General features: G+C 47.2%; 1 protein-coding gene across 1 annotated transcript in view; it reads right to left on the reverse strand.

Annotated features, from left to right (window-relative positions):
- The window catches only part of LOC125940169 (uncharacterized), a 31,044-nt gene extending 15,470 nt beyond the window's left edge, over positions 1-15,574 (reverse strand). The window contains exons 1-3 of the mRNA XM_049655952.1: positions 15,536-15,574; positions 11,321-11,382; positions 2,364-2,445 (exon numbers count right to left, since the gene is read on the reverse strand). Of these exons, the coding sequence (XP_049511909.1) occupies positions 2,364-2,443 (80 nt within the window). The 5' untranslated portion in view covers positions 2,444-2,445; positions 11,321-11,382; positions 15,536-15,574. The remainder of the gene's footprint in view (positions 1-2,363; positions 2,446-11,320; positions 11,383-15,535) is intronic.
- Between the last annotated feature and the right edge of the window lie 985 nt (positions 15,575-16,559).

The following is a 16,559-nucleotide window of genomic DNA, read 5'->3' on the forward strand; positions in this document are numbered from 1 at the left end:
GGCTTGCTTTAGTACTCAGTGCAACAGCCCAGAGAGGACTTAGTATAGTAGAAAGTGGAGACAGAGAATGCGTAAAGCCAACGCGAATAGTAGCCACTCTTCGCTCGTGGCAGCTTGCACACAACGGATGATCGCGGGAGAAGGGAAACGCGCCGTCAGAAAGCGTGCTTAGTTTGGGGCCTCTTCGGTAAAAGAAACGCGACTACTCGACATGGCAAAAGTTCCAGACAAACTGTATAAATTTTAATGGAAGGTATGATAGGGCACGTTTCTGCTATTTGTGAAAAATAAACACCGTGCAAGTTTGTATTTGCGGACAAGTCACGGAGGGCGGGCAGACGCAAAACCACACTAAGCGCTGCGGCGTCAAGAGAACACGCAAGCGACTGTCCAGCAAATCAACACTTCAGCCACGATGCGATGTGCCCGAGTGGGGAAATGACTGTGCGAACTTTCTCGCAGGCTACGAACAATGTCTCCCAACAACGCCTCGAGCAAACATGTCTCGCGGTGTGCTCTATTTACAACGTAAACAAACGCGAGTGGCGCACCCAAGTTCACATTTAATATCGCAACCCGATTGCCGTAGGCCGTCAACATCACCGTCAAATATCTTCAATGAACGCAAACAGCACAGGAAGCTCTGCTTACATCGATTCCCACAGTACGTTGGAAGAAAATGCAGAAGCAAACCAACCATCTCCATATGTTTTTTTTCTCTACGCACACAATCCCGCTACATTCACGTGAGTATGTAGAAGTGGACTATCTCTGCACGATTTCGTGATGTGCCGGAAACGCACTATACTTCAACATTTACGTCCTATATACTTGTTTATCATTTCGTGAGCTGGTTTCAAAGCGTTGAAAGAGTCGCCTGCTGCTGTCGGCGCTTTCTTTCGTTCGTGCATTTCGCCATGTTGATGGGGCGTGAAACGAGGCGCAGCATGATCGTGCTACGCCTTATTTCACGAATAATTACATGAATTCCGTCAGTCCCGTTAGGGTTGAATTAACTGTAGTGGACTGGTACAATTTGACATAATGCTCATGACCCACTACTGAAGACTTGTACGTCCGGCTTGAAAATAATTTAGTGAGGCTGCTTGTTCCTTTCTCCGAGAACATTATAATCGGTTGCTATGATGTTCCTTCCCTCTAAATATGCTACGAGAATGCCCAACCCATCGGCTCCACGCGAAGATAAAAGACGCCAGAATCGTCGCCCTGTTTGTTGCCCTGAAAGCAACTTCTGGCTCCACCGTATTATGTACTATAGTAGCACTGCTGAGTAATCAATCGAGTATTGATAAGAGCCAACAGATCTGGGTATTGTTTCCCGCGCAACGTAGCAGTGCATGTTGTATATTTCAGCTTAAGGAGACATGATGCTTACCGAGGCCAGAAAACAATAGCATGATAACTTAACCGAGTCGCGTTTCATTATCTACAATTACTAAATATTTTTTCCTCTTTGAAGGCTGCCTTCTTAATTGTAGCGAATGCATGTCATTGCTCCTTATCGACCCATTACAGCAAGACCTAGACCTCATCCTATAAGGTTGCGGTGACTGGATAATGTCCCTGAACCCTAATAAACACAAACTTACTTCCTTCACTCGCCGCCTTAATCCACTTCCCTAGCAACATCGCTAAGATACCTGTTGAATCAGTAACTACTTATAAATACCTAAGAGTTATCTTGTCTAACGATCTGTCTTAGAACGAGCGCGTTGCTAACTTCGCGTCATTAGATAACAAAACGTTAGGCTTCCTAAAACGCTATTTGCGTAACGCTCCGAAACATGTAAAACGACTTGTTTACAAATCGTTAGTCAGATCTACGAATGCGCAATCCCCATCTGGAACTCACCCGAAGTAGGTCTCACAAACGCTCTTGAATCCGTTATAAATTGTGCCGCTAGATTGATTTATGCTTCTTATTCAAATGGTATCAACGCTTCATTCATGAAAGCCGAGTGTAACTTATCACTTTCGTCTTTGCGCCGGCGCGTTGCAACTCTCTCTTTCAAAACTTATTTCACTCTCCCCTTAATCGCGAGCATTATATCATTCGTACAGCTCACATATATCATCGCTCTGGCCATGCATTACAAGTTACTTGCGCACGTTGCCCGCATACCAAAATTTAAAAATCTCTCATTTTTCTCTAAATACAGCCAAAGACTGGAACGTCCTTCCCAGCCACGTCACTGCTATCACCTACATATCAGGCTTCATGCAAAGTGTAACGAGTACGCTTTCAGATTTAATCATTGTGAGAATTATACCTTCTGTACAAATCAACCCCTTATGTAAAACCCCCTCCGGGGTCTATAAAGAAATGAATTAGTTGTACTGACCGCTGACCGCTCTGTACCGACGTTCCTCCGCTGCTTGCAGACTCCATGGACGCCGGTCCTTGCGCTGCGTTTTCGGCCATGTCTGGATTTTCGAACAAAATATTTCACAGTATACGAAAACAGTCAATGCCGATGCAAATACTAAGGATTACATGTCGCAAAAATAATGGCTCGGATGTGTTTGGCATGACCTTCGTCGTTATAGTGGATAAAAGTGAGCCCCAAAACAGGTACATTATTCATTCACACCTTCCACGGCATTTCTTGTGAAAGGATCCCGAAGTGAATGTTAGGCATTGTGCCGAACAGTTCTCAACAAAACTAACCCCTTTTCTATGGGAAGGCAAGGTCGAAGGTAAATGGATGACGCAATGATACTACATACTTTTAATATACTTCTGAGCATAGTTTTCTACGGTCGGTTATGTACAGATGCAAAATCCACGCATTTGTTCTACGTTTACTGACTTTACTTAGTAGCGAACTCACCCAGGCTTACGTCTATCACCTAATAGGGATAGTCCTGTTAGGTGTCCGCTAAAGTGGGCAGCCTGTCTTTACTATGACAACGCTGTCCTTAGCTCTATCTGAATGTTCTGCGTGTCACAAAACAGCAGCCCCTTCAACCGGTTTCACTGTAGTGGTCTGAGTTTCCATACTTCCTATGATAATTATTTATTTTATTTTCGCATGCCGAAAGAGACCATACAACGGTCACTAGAAGTAACAGATGCGATTTTGTATTTGTGGCTCAAAGAAATTACTTCAGCCTGCCCACTCAGCCAACCTCAGGCAACGCATTCTGCCAAGATCGAGCGTGAATCGCATGAATCGTACCCTGAAAGTACCTAAACATGATCTATGCTGCAAACACATTTGTTGTTGTACAGATGCAATAAATTTCATATGCCTTCGTGTCCTCGTATTTTTTTTTCGACTAACGTTGCCCCAAGTAGCACAAGCATCAGTACTACTAAATTCATTAACGTCTTCTATATTATTTTTTTGCGACTGTACCATTCAGAATAGCAGCACTCTCACCGTTGTGGAGTTTCGATCTGGGTTCCTCACAACTTGCACAGACACAGCTGAAGTTCCCGCCGAAGCAAGATATTGACACGTGTACATTGGTTATTCTTTTCCGGTGAAAATTTTTCCCCCTCTATAAGAAGAGTCAATAATAGTTATCGCTCGGCTCAAGACGCATGGATCGGAACGATGGGAACTTTCCCGAATGTCGTCGACAATGCTATCGCGATGGTATCTCGTCGTCAGATTGCCTGCGCGACGCGAATGGTGGTGTACATTCTAGAAGTAGTAGTAGTAGTAGCAAAACTTTATTATAATCAGAAACCGGACAGGCTCCTACCCCAGTCCACAGAGGGGGTAGGGGGTTAAAGACGAAGTTTGTCCAGCAGGGTGGTGCCCCTATTCCAAGGCCCCACTAGCACGGGCCATCCGCTCAGCTCGTTGGATCAGTCGTAGCTGATCTTCCAGGGCCGGGCTAGACAGCAGCGCCTCCCATTCGTTCCATGTGCCGTTTGTTTCGTGTTCTTCGTGTTCTGCACACTCCCACGTGATGTGAAAGAGTGTTGGTGTTGCTCCACACCACGGGCATATGTCTCTGTATGCCGTGGGGTAGATCAGGTGGAGTGTGTGCAAATTTATGTAGATGTTCGTCTGTAATCTTCGCAACATGGTTGCCTCCGCAACGCTGAGCTTACCGTGCGGGGGTGGATAGATCTTTCTATTTTCTCTGAAGTATTTCAGAATTGTTGCAAAGCAAGGGTCTAGGGGTGTAGGGTCCTCTATTGCAGAGTCTGGAGCGGCACGGCGATTTGTAAAGCCTCGAGCCACCTCGTCCGCATGCAGGTTCCCGGTGACGCCCTCGTGCCCCGGTGCCCAAATCACAGTTTGGATGTATTGAACCGTGGAGTCCCATCCAGTCCCGACAAGTATTCGGAGCGCCTGTGCTCCAACTTTGCCCCTTAGATAGTTTCTGCAAGCTTTCTGTGAGTCTGTGATTATCGTTAATGGAGCGTTTCGCGTCCAGCCCTCTTTTATTGCGAGCGCAATTGCAACCTCGTCTGCTGCTGTTGTAGAAGCGCGATCTTTGAAGCGCAGGCTGTAATTTTCCCTCTACGCTCTGTGACCACTGCCACCGCCTTCCTTGCATCTGTCTGATAAGGCGCGGCGTCAGTGAATATTTGCCGTATTCACGTATTTTGTCATTTTTTCTATCTATTGTGTCCTAGCCGTTCTTCTCACAGCATGCAGGGTAGGATCGATGTTATTTGGTATGTGGGATACCGTGTACCATTCTCTAAGTTCGTTGGGTATCTCATTACTTTCTTGATGTTTTTGTATTAGTGCATCACGCCCTAACTTGCTTAGGACTTCTATGCCTGTTGGAGTCTGGAGCAGGCGATTTTCTTGTGTTCGTAGCTGTGCCTCGATTAATTCTTCAATCGTGTTGTGTAGACCAAGCGCCAGTAGCTTTTCGTTTGAAGTATTCTGAGGTAATTTTAGAGCAGTCTTGTAGGCCATTCTCATTATTTGGTTTGCCTTTTCTTTCTCTTCCCTGTTCATATTCTGATAGGGGAGTGAGTATATGATACGACTGATGACGAGACTTCTTACCAGTCGGAGGGTATCTTGTTCTCGCATCCCCGTATGATTGTTTGTTATACGGGCGATCATGCGTGAGATCTGTTGCACTGCTGATTTGAGGGTATTTAGTGTATGCAGGCATCTCTGATTAGCTTGCACCCACATACTAAGTATTCTGATGGTATCTTTCTCTTGAATGATTTTTCCTTCTAGCTTGACTTGCAGCTTTAGACTCGGGTCCGTCCTTAGTGATTTTCTCTTTGTAAAGCGGATAAGTTCCGACTTTTCCGCTGAGCATTGGAGGCCCCGTAGTCTCTAGAACGTACGGGAACACCAGCGATTACGTGGCAATGAACGACGAGTAATGGATGAATGGCCGACGCGCGCGACCATGGATGAGATTTCGACGACCGCCAACTGTGCTTGCCATTATCGTTGTGCTCGTTTGTCTGTGCACAAGTTCCCCAAATTAAAATTTGTTCTCGTGACTCGCACTTGTGTTATACTGTCTGGCTTCTCACCGCTAATAATATGTGACATCTGCAGATGTCACGTCTTCTATCTCACGATGAAGATAGAGGTTACGGGAGGCGAACGCCACAGAAATCAGCTGGGCTTCTTCCATCGTGTACTGTGACACTGTGGCGCATTTATACAAGGTCAAGCACGTCGCATCTTGTGATTCGACACGTTTTAATGCTGCAAGGTCCACCACGGTCGTTGAGGGGCATTTTTCGTCACTGAAATCTGCAGTGCGGTTCTCGTCGCAATGGGTCATTTTGCCTTGTTGGCTCATGAAAACATCGCTTCCCAATACTCACAGTACGTGGCAGGGCTGGGCAAAAATACTTTGACAGTGTATCATGTTACAGATACAAGATACTGAGGCGATAAGCTTTTGATCCAAGATACTAGCGAATTAACTGCACCAGTTCGATACTCGCCTTTTGCATCATGAGATGATTCGATACATTGCTAAAAGTGTCATCAATACTTTACTGGTGGGTTTGCTGCAAGCTTAAAATAGTTGGTTTGTAAATTTCTTTACACTTCCAGGAGACCTCGCTCTTTTTAAAATTCTCCTATCAGTTACAAGTACATAGTTTTTGTCGACGTTCGAACAACGTAATATATCGCGGTTTCGCAACTGTCGACAAGGCGGCAGGCAGTACAGCTACCGCGCGCCTTCAGTGTTTTTCCTGTGTGGCCTCTATGATCGCTACGGTTGCGCTGCGGGCAAATCCAAATTCCAATCAGGGTCTTATTTTGCTACGTGTTTACGTAGCATCGCAATCACTCCACATCAACTCTTAGATTATGCACTGAATATGTTGTCACGGATACAGGATACACAGGCTCCTACGATAACTAGCGATGAAGTTAGAAGGGCCTTGCAAGACATGACCAGGAGAAAAGCTGCCGCAGAAGTTGGAATAACATATGGAGGAGATCATCATCAGCCGATATTTATGTCCACTGCAGGACGAAGGCCTCTCCCTGTGATCTCCAATTACCCCTGTCTTGCGCTAGCGTATTCCAACTTGCGCCTGCGAATTTCCTAACTTCAGCATCACACCTGGTTTTCTGCCGTCCTCGACGGTGCTTCTCTTCTCTTGGTATCCATTCTGTAACCCTAATGGTCCACCGGTTATCCATCCTAAGCATTACATGGCCTGCCCAGCACCATTTTTTCCTCTTAATGTCAACTAGAATATCGGCTATCCCCGTTTGCTCTCTGATCCACACCTCTCTCTTCCTGTCTTTTAACGTTAGTCCTAAGATTTTTCGTTCCATCGCTCTTTGCGCGGTCCTTAGCTTGTTCTCGAGCTTCTTTGTTAACCTCCAAGTTTTTGCCCCATATGTTAGCACCGGTAGAATGCAATGATTGTACACTTTTCTTTTCAACGACAGTGGTAAGCTCCCAGTCAGGATTTGGCAATGCCTGACATATGCACTCCAACCCAATTTTATTCTTCTGTAAATTTCTTTCTCATGATCAGGGTCCCCTGTGAGTAATTGACCTAGATAAACGTACTCCTTTACAGACTCTGGAGGCTGACTGGCGATCCTGAATTCTTGTTCCCTTGCCAGGCTATTCAGCATTATCTTTGTCTTCTGCATATTCATCTGCATATATGGAGGAGATATCATGCTTTAAAAGCTTGCGCCCCTTTATACGCAATGCCTCACGACTTCAAGTGTATCAGAGAGCTGGAAGAACGACAACATTATACTAATCCATAAGAAGGGAGACGTTAAAAATTGAAGAATTATAGACGCATTAGCTTGCTTTCAGTACTGTAAAAAATGTTCACCAAGATAATTTCCAATAGAATCAGGGCAACACTTGAGTTCAGTCAACCAAGGCTGGCTTCAGGATGTGATGTTCTACGATGGATCATATCCGTGTCATCTATCAGGTAATCGAGAAATTTGCGGAGCACAATCACCGCAGAAGTTCGCTATGTGGCTTTCATAGATTATGAAAAGGCATTTGATTCAGTAGAGATACCAGCAGTCATAGATGCATATTGCATAATCAAGGAGTACAGGAGGCATACGTGAATATCTTAGCAAATATGTACAAGGATTCAACAGCTACCTTGGTTATCCACAAGAAAAGTAGAAATTTACCTATCGAGAAAGGGGTCAGGCAAGGAGACACAATCTCTCCAATGCTATTTACCACATGCTTAGAAGAACTATTCAAGCTCTTAGACTGGGAAGGCTTAGGAGTGAGGATCAACGGCGAATATCTCAGCAACCTCCGGTTTGCAGATGACATTGTCCTATTCAGCAACAATGGAGACGAATTACAGCAAATGATTGAGGACCTTAACCGAGAAAGTGTAAGAGTGAGGTTGAAGATGAATATGCAGAAGACAAAGATAATAATCAATAGCCTGGCAAGGGAAGAAGAATTCAGGATCGCCAGTCAGCCTCTAAAGTCTGTAAAGTGTAAAGGAGTACGTTTATCTAGGTCAATTACTCACATGGGACCCTGATCATGAGAAAGAAATTTACAGAAGAATAAAATTCGGTTGGAGTGCATACGGCAGGCTTTTCCAAATCCTGACTGGGAGCTTACCACTGTCGCTGAAAAGGAAAGTGTACAATCATTGCATTCTACCGGTGCTAACATATGGGGCAGAAACTTGGAGGTTAACGAAGAATCTTGAGAACAAGTTAAGGACCGCACAAAGAGCGATGGAACGATAAATGCTAGGCCTAACGTTAGGAGACAGGAAGAGAGCGGTGTGGATCAGAGAGCAAACTGGGATAGCCGATATTCTAGTTGACATTAAGAGGAAAAAATGGAGCTGGGCAGGCCATGTAATGCGTAGGAGGGATAACCATTCGATAACCATTCGAGTTACAGAATGGATACCAAGAGAATGGAAGCGCAGTCGAGGACGGCAGAAAACTAGGTGGGGTGATGATGTTAGGAAATTTGCAGGCGAAAGTTGGAATATGCTAACGCAAGACAGGGGTAATAGGAGATCGCAGGGAGAGGCCTTCGTCCTGCAGTGGACATAAATATAAGCTGATGACGATGTTGTCACGTGTCTCATGTACATATCAATACGCCTATAAACAATGACGAAAATGTTTAGAAACAATACGTCGGGCTTTAGACATTTTTAACAGCGAAGCTGTTTAAGCCAGCCGTAATTTGTGGCGCATATCAAAAGGCGGGATTCAAGCCCGCGTACCCCGGTCTCAAAGCGAGCGTCGTAACCACTAGGCTATACAGCGACGCTCGCAGAACAACCATTTATGCGAACCATATGATTGCGTTCGAGCGTCGTCGTCTTCGTCCACAGCTGGCGCGTACGCTCGTGCTCTGCGACGTGAAGAGGTTCTGCGCGCTATGAGAGCGAGAGAGAGAGAGACGCATTCACAAGCGGGTCTCCTGGAACGCGGTGTCGGCAATGGAACGCGGTGTCGGTGTTGCAAGCTGTGCTATGCAACGCGCAGTGACAGCCCCAAGTCCGAGACGCCCGAAAAGAAATTAGAAATTATCATCAGCTTGAGTAATAAGATGAAAAGTTCGCGTGAACTTCCGGAAAATGCTGGGCGACGATCGCCCTGCTTCGCTGTTTCAAGCTTTGCGCGGCCGAGTGCAAGGCTTTTTTTCTTTTTACGGTGATAGCTCATACGAGCTCCCTTCCCAAGTCGACATGATGTGTGAAGCTGGCGTCGGTTTCCGCCGAGGCCCGTTGCAGGAATCCCGAAGTGCTTCGCGAAAAGTTGATAGAAATATACAAAGATTCGCAGTCATTTTAGTGTAGTAACACGAAGAAATGATGTGCAGTAAGCTTAACAACCCTAGCCTAGCATTAGTGTACTATAAAAAAAATGTCACAGTTTCGCCCTAAGGGCGAACCAATGAATGCGATAGCAACACAGCAATGTGACACGAAGTAAGGTGAGCGGCTTTGGTAGCAATATGAATTGTAGTAAACATGAGCTGATTAAGTAGGCAGGTGTGCTGCGGCGTTAGTAGACCGACATGAAGAGAGACTCGATGACCACGAGAAGGCGCGTGTGAAACGGTGGTGTTGATGAGAAGCGCTTCCCGTGGGCAGCGCGTGCGAAGGAACACACCTGTAGCGCTGCACTGCCGATCCGGGCAGCATTGCATGTGTAGCGTGCGTTGGAAATTGTGGCCCGACTATTACTAACTGAATGAACAAGCGTGGTGTGAGCGCGCACAAGCAAACATAAATAGATCACACTGAATGACCGCAGACAACGACTGTCAAAACGCTGGCAGCAAGCGCACATACGTCGCAGCGGGCGAAGGTACGTGCGGTCTATCGCTTCAACGGAAACTGAGCGGCGAATGCACAGCGCATAGACAAGGTCAGAGCCGTGTGGAGATAAGAGACAGTGCGTCCGGCGAGCGACGAGCGCGGTTGTTGGCAGAGTAGAAGTGCGCCCCCCCCCCCCCCCCCCCTGCTCCCTCCGGCGCTGCCGTCCCGCTTCCTTGCTTGCGCGTGGGAGATTGAGTGGGAAGTTCCCCTTGCGCCCGGTTGCAAGATAGGCCTTTGGTGCCGGAGCGCAGCGTCGCCCCGCCTCCCTCCCTCCCTCCCTCCCATACCCCCACGCGCGACGGTCGCGTTTGCTTTCCGCCGTGCGTTTGCTCTCCGTGATAGCGCGCGTGCCCCGCACGCTACCGCTTGGGCATACGGCGCGCGGCGATGATGTTATCTATACGGAACCTCACGGCGACGGCGACGGCGACGCCGATGGCAGAAATCCAGTTTAAGTGTCCATATAATTGCTATCGCAATAAAAAGCGAAGGCGAGAAAATGGGAGGGAAGGGTCATAACAACGGAAGCAGTTTAGTATGGTACACCGTTAAAAAGCAAAAGGCATGATAGCGAAAAAAAAGGGAAGAAGTCGTGTCTGTACACTTCTCAAGTACCAGGGAGCGCTACCCCTGCAAACGAAGACATGGATTACATTCGACAATAAAAAAAAAAGTGGTCGCAGTTTCACCTGAAAGGCGAAGCATCAATTGCGATAGCAAATTTGTAGAGAGCTATACGGAGTAATGATATTAGCTTTATCAGCTGTATAAACTTGGACATGCAGCAGCATCGGCAACACGCAGAACTGTTGTCGACGCCATCGGCGTTTTGCCCGCGTTCGCTCAAAATGCGTGCGGCGTTGGTGACTGTTGCCGGAGCCTGTGATATAAATAGGCACTTGGTGCCGCAGCTAAACGTCGCCTCCCTTCCCTCCCCCTCCCCCACGGCTTCTCGCGCGTCGGAAGAAGGTGCGTTTGCTCTACATATATGGTGATTGTAAAGGAGAAAAGAGACGCCTACTTCTGCAGCCCTTAAGCGAGCACGGCGCGGAACGCGCGTTTGTTCTCCGCCGTGCGTTCACTCCCCGTGAAAGACGCGCCCCTCGCGCCCTTTCACTCGCACATACAGCGTTCGGCGCGTGCTCCCTCAAGGGCTGCAGAAGATAGCGCCAACCTTTCCCTTTCCCTCAAGAACCACTTATCATCGGCGACGATTTCTTCTCCAAATGACGTCATACGGAACCTCACGGCGACGGCGACGGCTACGGCGACGCCGACGGCAGAAATCTGCTTTTGAGTGTCCATATAATTGCTATCGCAATAAAAAAAACATTTCGTTACAGAAGCTAATGTTTACTCCAGACGAAACCAGGCGAAACAGAGTAACACTTACGACGCATAATATTAGGCCAGCTATCGTGTCACTGCTTGGCATTATAGCAGAAAATAAAATTTGTTATTAGGCGGCAGTAAAAGGCACTAAACGACAATGGCAAGCTAGATTTGCACCACTGTCCAAAATGCGCGTACCTTTAGTTTGAAGCCGAGCTGTGCGTGCCTTGCAAAACGCGTACCTTGCTTTCGCTGCGTCCCTGCAAGATGAAGAAACAGCAGGTGATGTAACTTTGGATGCGAATGGCTAAAAAAAGAAATACTGCAACGAAAAAAAAATTACATTTATTTTTGTTGTTACTGCGACAGCAGTTAAGGCCGCGAAACTGGGTTTGTATATTGCTGGTTCATCCAGTCTGTCCAGTTTGTTACGATGGCCACGACCGTCGTCGCCATTGACGACACACAAAGTTGATTTTTTTTAATCTTTAGGGCATTTCGTCCTTCCCAGCTTCGCAATTGGCGCATCGTGTTTAAGAACGAGAGTTCTCCGTAAGTAACGTAACCGTCTCGTGTGGAATTTGAGCCCATGCTAGCGAAGCAATGTGCATTCGGGAATCGAGTGCGATAACTTCTGGGGTATCGCGCAACAAAGGTGGTGGGTAATTAGTGGAAACCTTTGCGCTGCACACACTCTGAAAGCGGCGGTACCTATATGCATGCATTTCGGAGGCCAGAACGAACAATGCTGTAGCTGACGAGATTTTCAGCATGTGCATCGCATGGAAATTGTTCTTGACAAGATGGCGGTGTGTTCGCGTGAAATTCCTCGCTGTCATGCTCGTGAAAACAGCGTCGCAGACACAAAAGAGGTGTGCGTGACAATGATGAGTCTCAAACATGGCACATACTCACAATAAGGTTGTTGGCGGAAAACAACGCCACAAGCATCGACAACAACTATGCCAAACAGTGACGTCGCAGCGTAAACGCCACGTAGTTTACATAGCAGCTCGCACTATTCACAGGAGCCAATTGTGCCCCATATATTTGTTCTACAAATGTGCAGAGAAAATGAAATCGGTGAAATCTAAGCGGCACTGCGTCATTTAGCTCATGACGTCAGTTGTATGTTTTGGCCTCAGTCTATTTGGAGATTGCCAGGCGGGATCTTGAAAACGTGGGATGGAGCATTAAAAGCATAAAGGCCTTAAAGATGGCAACTGCCTCCTCACCTGTGGCCTAAATGCTAATTTACACAAAAAAATTATTTACAAAGTGGTGTAACTAGACTTAAACTTTGAAGTACGTCACCTCAAGTGCCACGCTGCACCCACACCGGGGAAGTTATGTGCTCGGACGTTGCCCCACTGAACGATGGAAACAATGGAATGCGACGGTTTTACACAAAACAATCCAAAAGAAAATGATGCGCCCAGGTTATCTGCATGAAATACCGTATTTATTCATTAGAAATCTGCCGAATTCTTTTATGAGCACCTGCAGAAATTGGACGGCATTTCCTGCTCAAGAAAAGAAAAACAACGAAAAAGAAAATAAACTGTACAGAAAGGAGACCAAACGGGTAAATAGAAACCGTGCAGTTGAACTGCCCCTCGTTCGGATGAACAGGACGTACCGCGTCGCCATTATGCAATGTTGGCAAAACTTGTACTAACTTGTATTTATAGTTAGTTATACGAATAAAATACATTGACAGTCAGTTCACATTTTACGCGCAAGCGTAAATGGCTCTGCGCACCGAGGGCCTTCGACGTGTGAAGCCGCGAAGAAAGCGGAGGAGGAAGGCGTCTGCAGGTGGAGAAAAGGATCGCGCGAAAGTACGAAGGAGCGCGCCGAACGCGCGGCGAATTCCGGTGGATGACAATTTTTTTCCTTTTATGATACTTCCTCCACCTTGTGCGATTCCGCAGAACTCATTTACCCATGTGTCTGTATGGGTATTCTCACAGGTCATTTTTTTACAGCGAAACTGTTAATGACAGCCCATAAACAAATGTCGTGAAACAAAACAACGGCAACGCATGCCTTTTATGTTAAATCTTCTCAGACTTTCTTGAGGGGCCTATGTGCGCCTTTGCTCAGGCCCTCCGCGTGCGTGCGCGAGCTCACCATGTCCTTCCCCCCCCCCCCCCTTCCTCTGTATATCTCATCTTTCTATTCTCTCTTTCCCGTCCCCCAGAGTAGGGTAGCCAACCAGACGCATTTCCGGTTAACATCCCTGCCTTCTCTTTCTCTCCTCCTCCTTCTCAGACTGAAATTAAAATTGCGAAAAAAAAATGCTCTAGCCAATGAGTTTTTTTCTACACGCGGACACGACCATCGGAGACTGGGTCCTTAACAGCTTCAATCAAGCGTCGCCGTTAACGACCGACGTATGTACACGTTGGTTAAAATGGATCGAATATTAAGTGTTCAAGTGCGGTCATCTATGAGTTACCGCGCCACACACACTACCAACTCCTTGTGTAAGGCGTTTCTAAAGCGTCTGCCGCGTTCAAGGCCGACAGCGCGCAGGCGCAGCTGAGACGCGCCAATGCCTCCTAACTGAAGTTTTAGGAGGCGTTGGACACGCTCCCAAGCCCAAGGGTCGGTCGACGCCAAGGAGGTTTCCTTGGTCAACGCACTTGCGCGGCTCTCCTCCGTCCTGGATGGGATGGATGGTTGCTTTGAGGGTCCCCTGTTAAACGGCGCGGCGGCTGGCGCCAGTAAACTCTATTTCGGGCATTCTAGTGTCCCTGCATATGCTCCCAAAAGGAGCCGAGTCGCTCTTACTTACGCCATTTTGTTCCAGCTCAATGCAGTAATGCCATTCATCGCGCGCGCAGGGGCCAACTTGGAACAGCACGCATACGCTTCTGTCTGTCCCTCTGTCTATTCTCTTAATGAACGACCTTTAACTGGATTTACTCATAATATGCATGCTATGAATGCCATGATTTAGTCTGTTACATCGTCGTGACATCTTGGGCATTTTAATAGCTACATCATATCAGGATGAGTAATACACAGGTCATACTGGTGACACGTATATTATGAAATGAATGACATGACCGACATGTCATGACGTGACTTGCATGAACCACGACATCAATGACATGTTATGCATATTATCGTGTTATTTATGTCGCGTCATTCTTGGCTCGTCAGCTTGGGTTATTAGATAGTTCGTGTGGACGCTCAGGACATGTCATTCATGTTCTGTCACACATGTCATGTGGAGCATGTGACGCCAGGCGTGCATGTTATTCGTAATGTCATGCATGTCATTCTTGTCCAGCCCTGACATGATGTGTCCTTCGTCTCACGCATGCATTGTGATGTCATTACATTTCATGTAATTCATGCCGTGACATTCGTCATGTCATGCATATATTTCATGAAGTCATGTCACGCATGTCATTCCTATGTCATTCACGCCTTGACATTACGTGTCCTTCATATCATGTCACACGTGCTACGGTAGCAACGGATTGAGATGCTGATGACATTGAAGGTAACGAAAAGTCGGCGTCGCGTCCGTGAAGTTAGCTTTTCTGCAGCGCGACTTAACATTTGACGTCATTTTAGACCACGTGATGGCACTCGGCGAGTACCGGCGCGATCGGTGAAAGGAAAAGGTAGCCCAACTATGCTCCCTTTGGGACCACAGACAGGGACACTCGGGCACTTCGCAGCATCTGGCCGAGGGCGCGTGAGTTATCACTTGGCAGAGGGCGACAGTGACACCGGCGTTCACATCTCACCTACAACGTGTTTACGGCTAAATATACTCATTTGTGATTATATTGTTACCTGGAAGCACAGCGGCAAACTATTCACGCGATGTATTTACAAGAGGTAGCAAGCACTGGCCTACATTGTTGTTGTTGCCTTAAAACATGGCTCGTACCCACGAGGACTGGCCAACATGGAACACAGTCAACAAGGCACGTCGTCAACCTCGAATCGGCCAGCGACCACTTATGGCTGCGTCCCACTAAATCCAAGTGTCTAAATCGTCGTCTTCGAATAGCACGTAGTGATATCCTTAGTTGCTTACTATTGCTAAGTGTTCTCGGCATGGATATGAATCATTTCATACTACTCTCATACGACATCTACCAGACACCCAACCGTCTGCTTTTTTTTCTGGAACACGTTACCAGATTGCCCCTTCGGACATATGCAAACGCCGTTCGAAGTCACCTAGGACGACCTTTGTCTTCGAAGGAAGTGCTTTACAATGTCACCCATAAGAAATAGCCCTAAAGCACAAGAATATTACCGAATACGTTACACACACACATTTTACAATAGAGATTTATATGAAAAGTAAATATTGAATTTTTGTTATTATGACAATGTAAGCGTTCATCTACCCCTAATAAAGTTGTAGGAAAAGTTACTCACGCCAACCAGGAATTCCCGAAACGCAGAGAGTTAGGCACCAACCACCATCAACTTCAACAGAAAACATTCGAACTGTCACGAAGTATGCCTCATTAAACAGAGCCTTCCTTCTGGAACCAGTTCTGACCACTCCTAAATGCAAACTCATAGTTGAAAATGTATAGCTACGAAATTATTGATGGGGTGGCTGCATTAGTTTTGTCGACGCGCGTACATCTGTTATTTCCACTCTCAGCTGCAAAGCGCGCGCTCCCATTTTTATCAGTTAATTGTTGCTATGCTATGCTATGGAATGCATGCGCTCAACGTCTCAAAGATCGTGCTTGCTTAAGGGAAGCCCGTTGTTCTTTCTAGTTCTTTCTATGCAGGCGTCTGTGCTAGTAGTGCAAGAGGTTTCACTTGAGCGTTCAAGGAGATTGGCGTCTGCGGGAGACGCTGTGGCGTCTCATGCAACGCTTCCCTCTTTCTACTACATGGTGATGCGTTCTTGCAGCTGTGAGTGGACTTCGCCGAGCCCGCTCGCCTGACCGTCGTTCGCGCTGCCTGCTCGCCCAGTCATTGATGTCGTCTCCGCCGATTTCGTCTTCGCCTTTTGTTATACCACGGTCGCTGGATAAAAAAAAAAAGTGCGGCCTGCCGCGTCGGGCGCGCTGCAATGGGAGCGAACGTGACGGCCGTAGTTGCATTGTCGGCCGCTTGGCTGGGCCGAACGGCGCTAGTCATCGGCGATCGATAGGGAGCCCACATTCAAGGGCTGTTTTAAAACGGCGTTGCATGTAGGCTCCCTAGCGATGGAACGCTTCGGGTTGCACGCGCGACAGCGTTCTAAGCGCGTTCCTGACGCATTTGCTATGCCGATGCCAGACAACAGCCCCCGACGTGTGGCGCCGTGGCGGATCACACCGTTTTCGATGCACGCGGCAGGCCGCACCTTTTTTTATTGCGATAGCAATTATATGGACACTCCAAAGCAGATTTCTGCCGTCGGCGTCGCCGTCGCCGTCGCCATCGCCGTGAGGTTCCG

Source organism: Dermacentor silvarum, chromosome 9, assembly GCF_013339745.2.
Source record: "Dermacentor silvarum isolate Dsil-2018 chromosome 9, BIME_Dsil_1.4, whole genome shotgun sequence".
In the NCBI taxonomy this organism is placed as follows: domain Eukaryota; kingdom Metazoa; phylum Arthropoda; class Arachnida; order Ixodida; family Ixodidae; genus Dermacentor; species Dermacentor silvarum.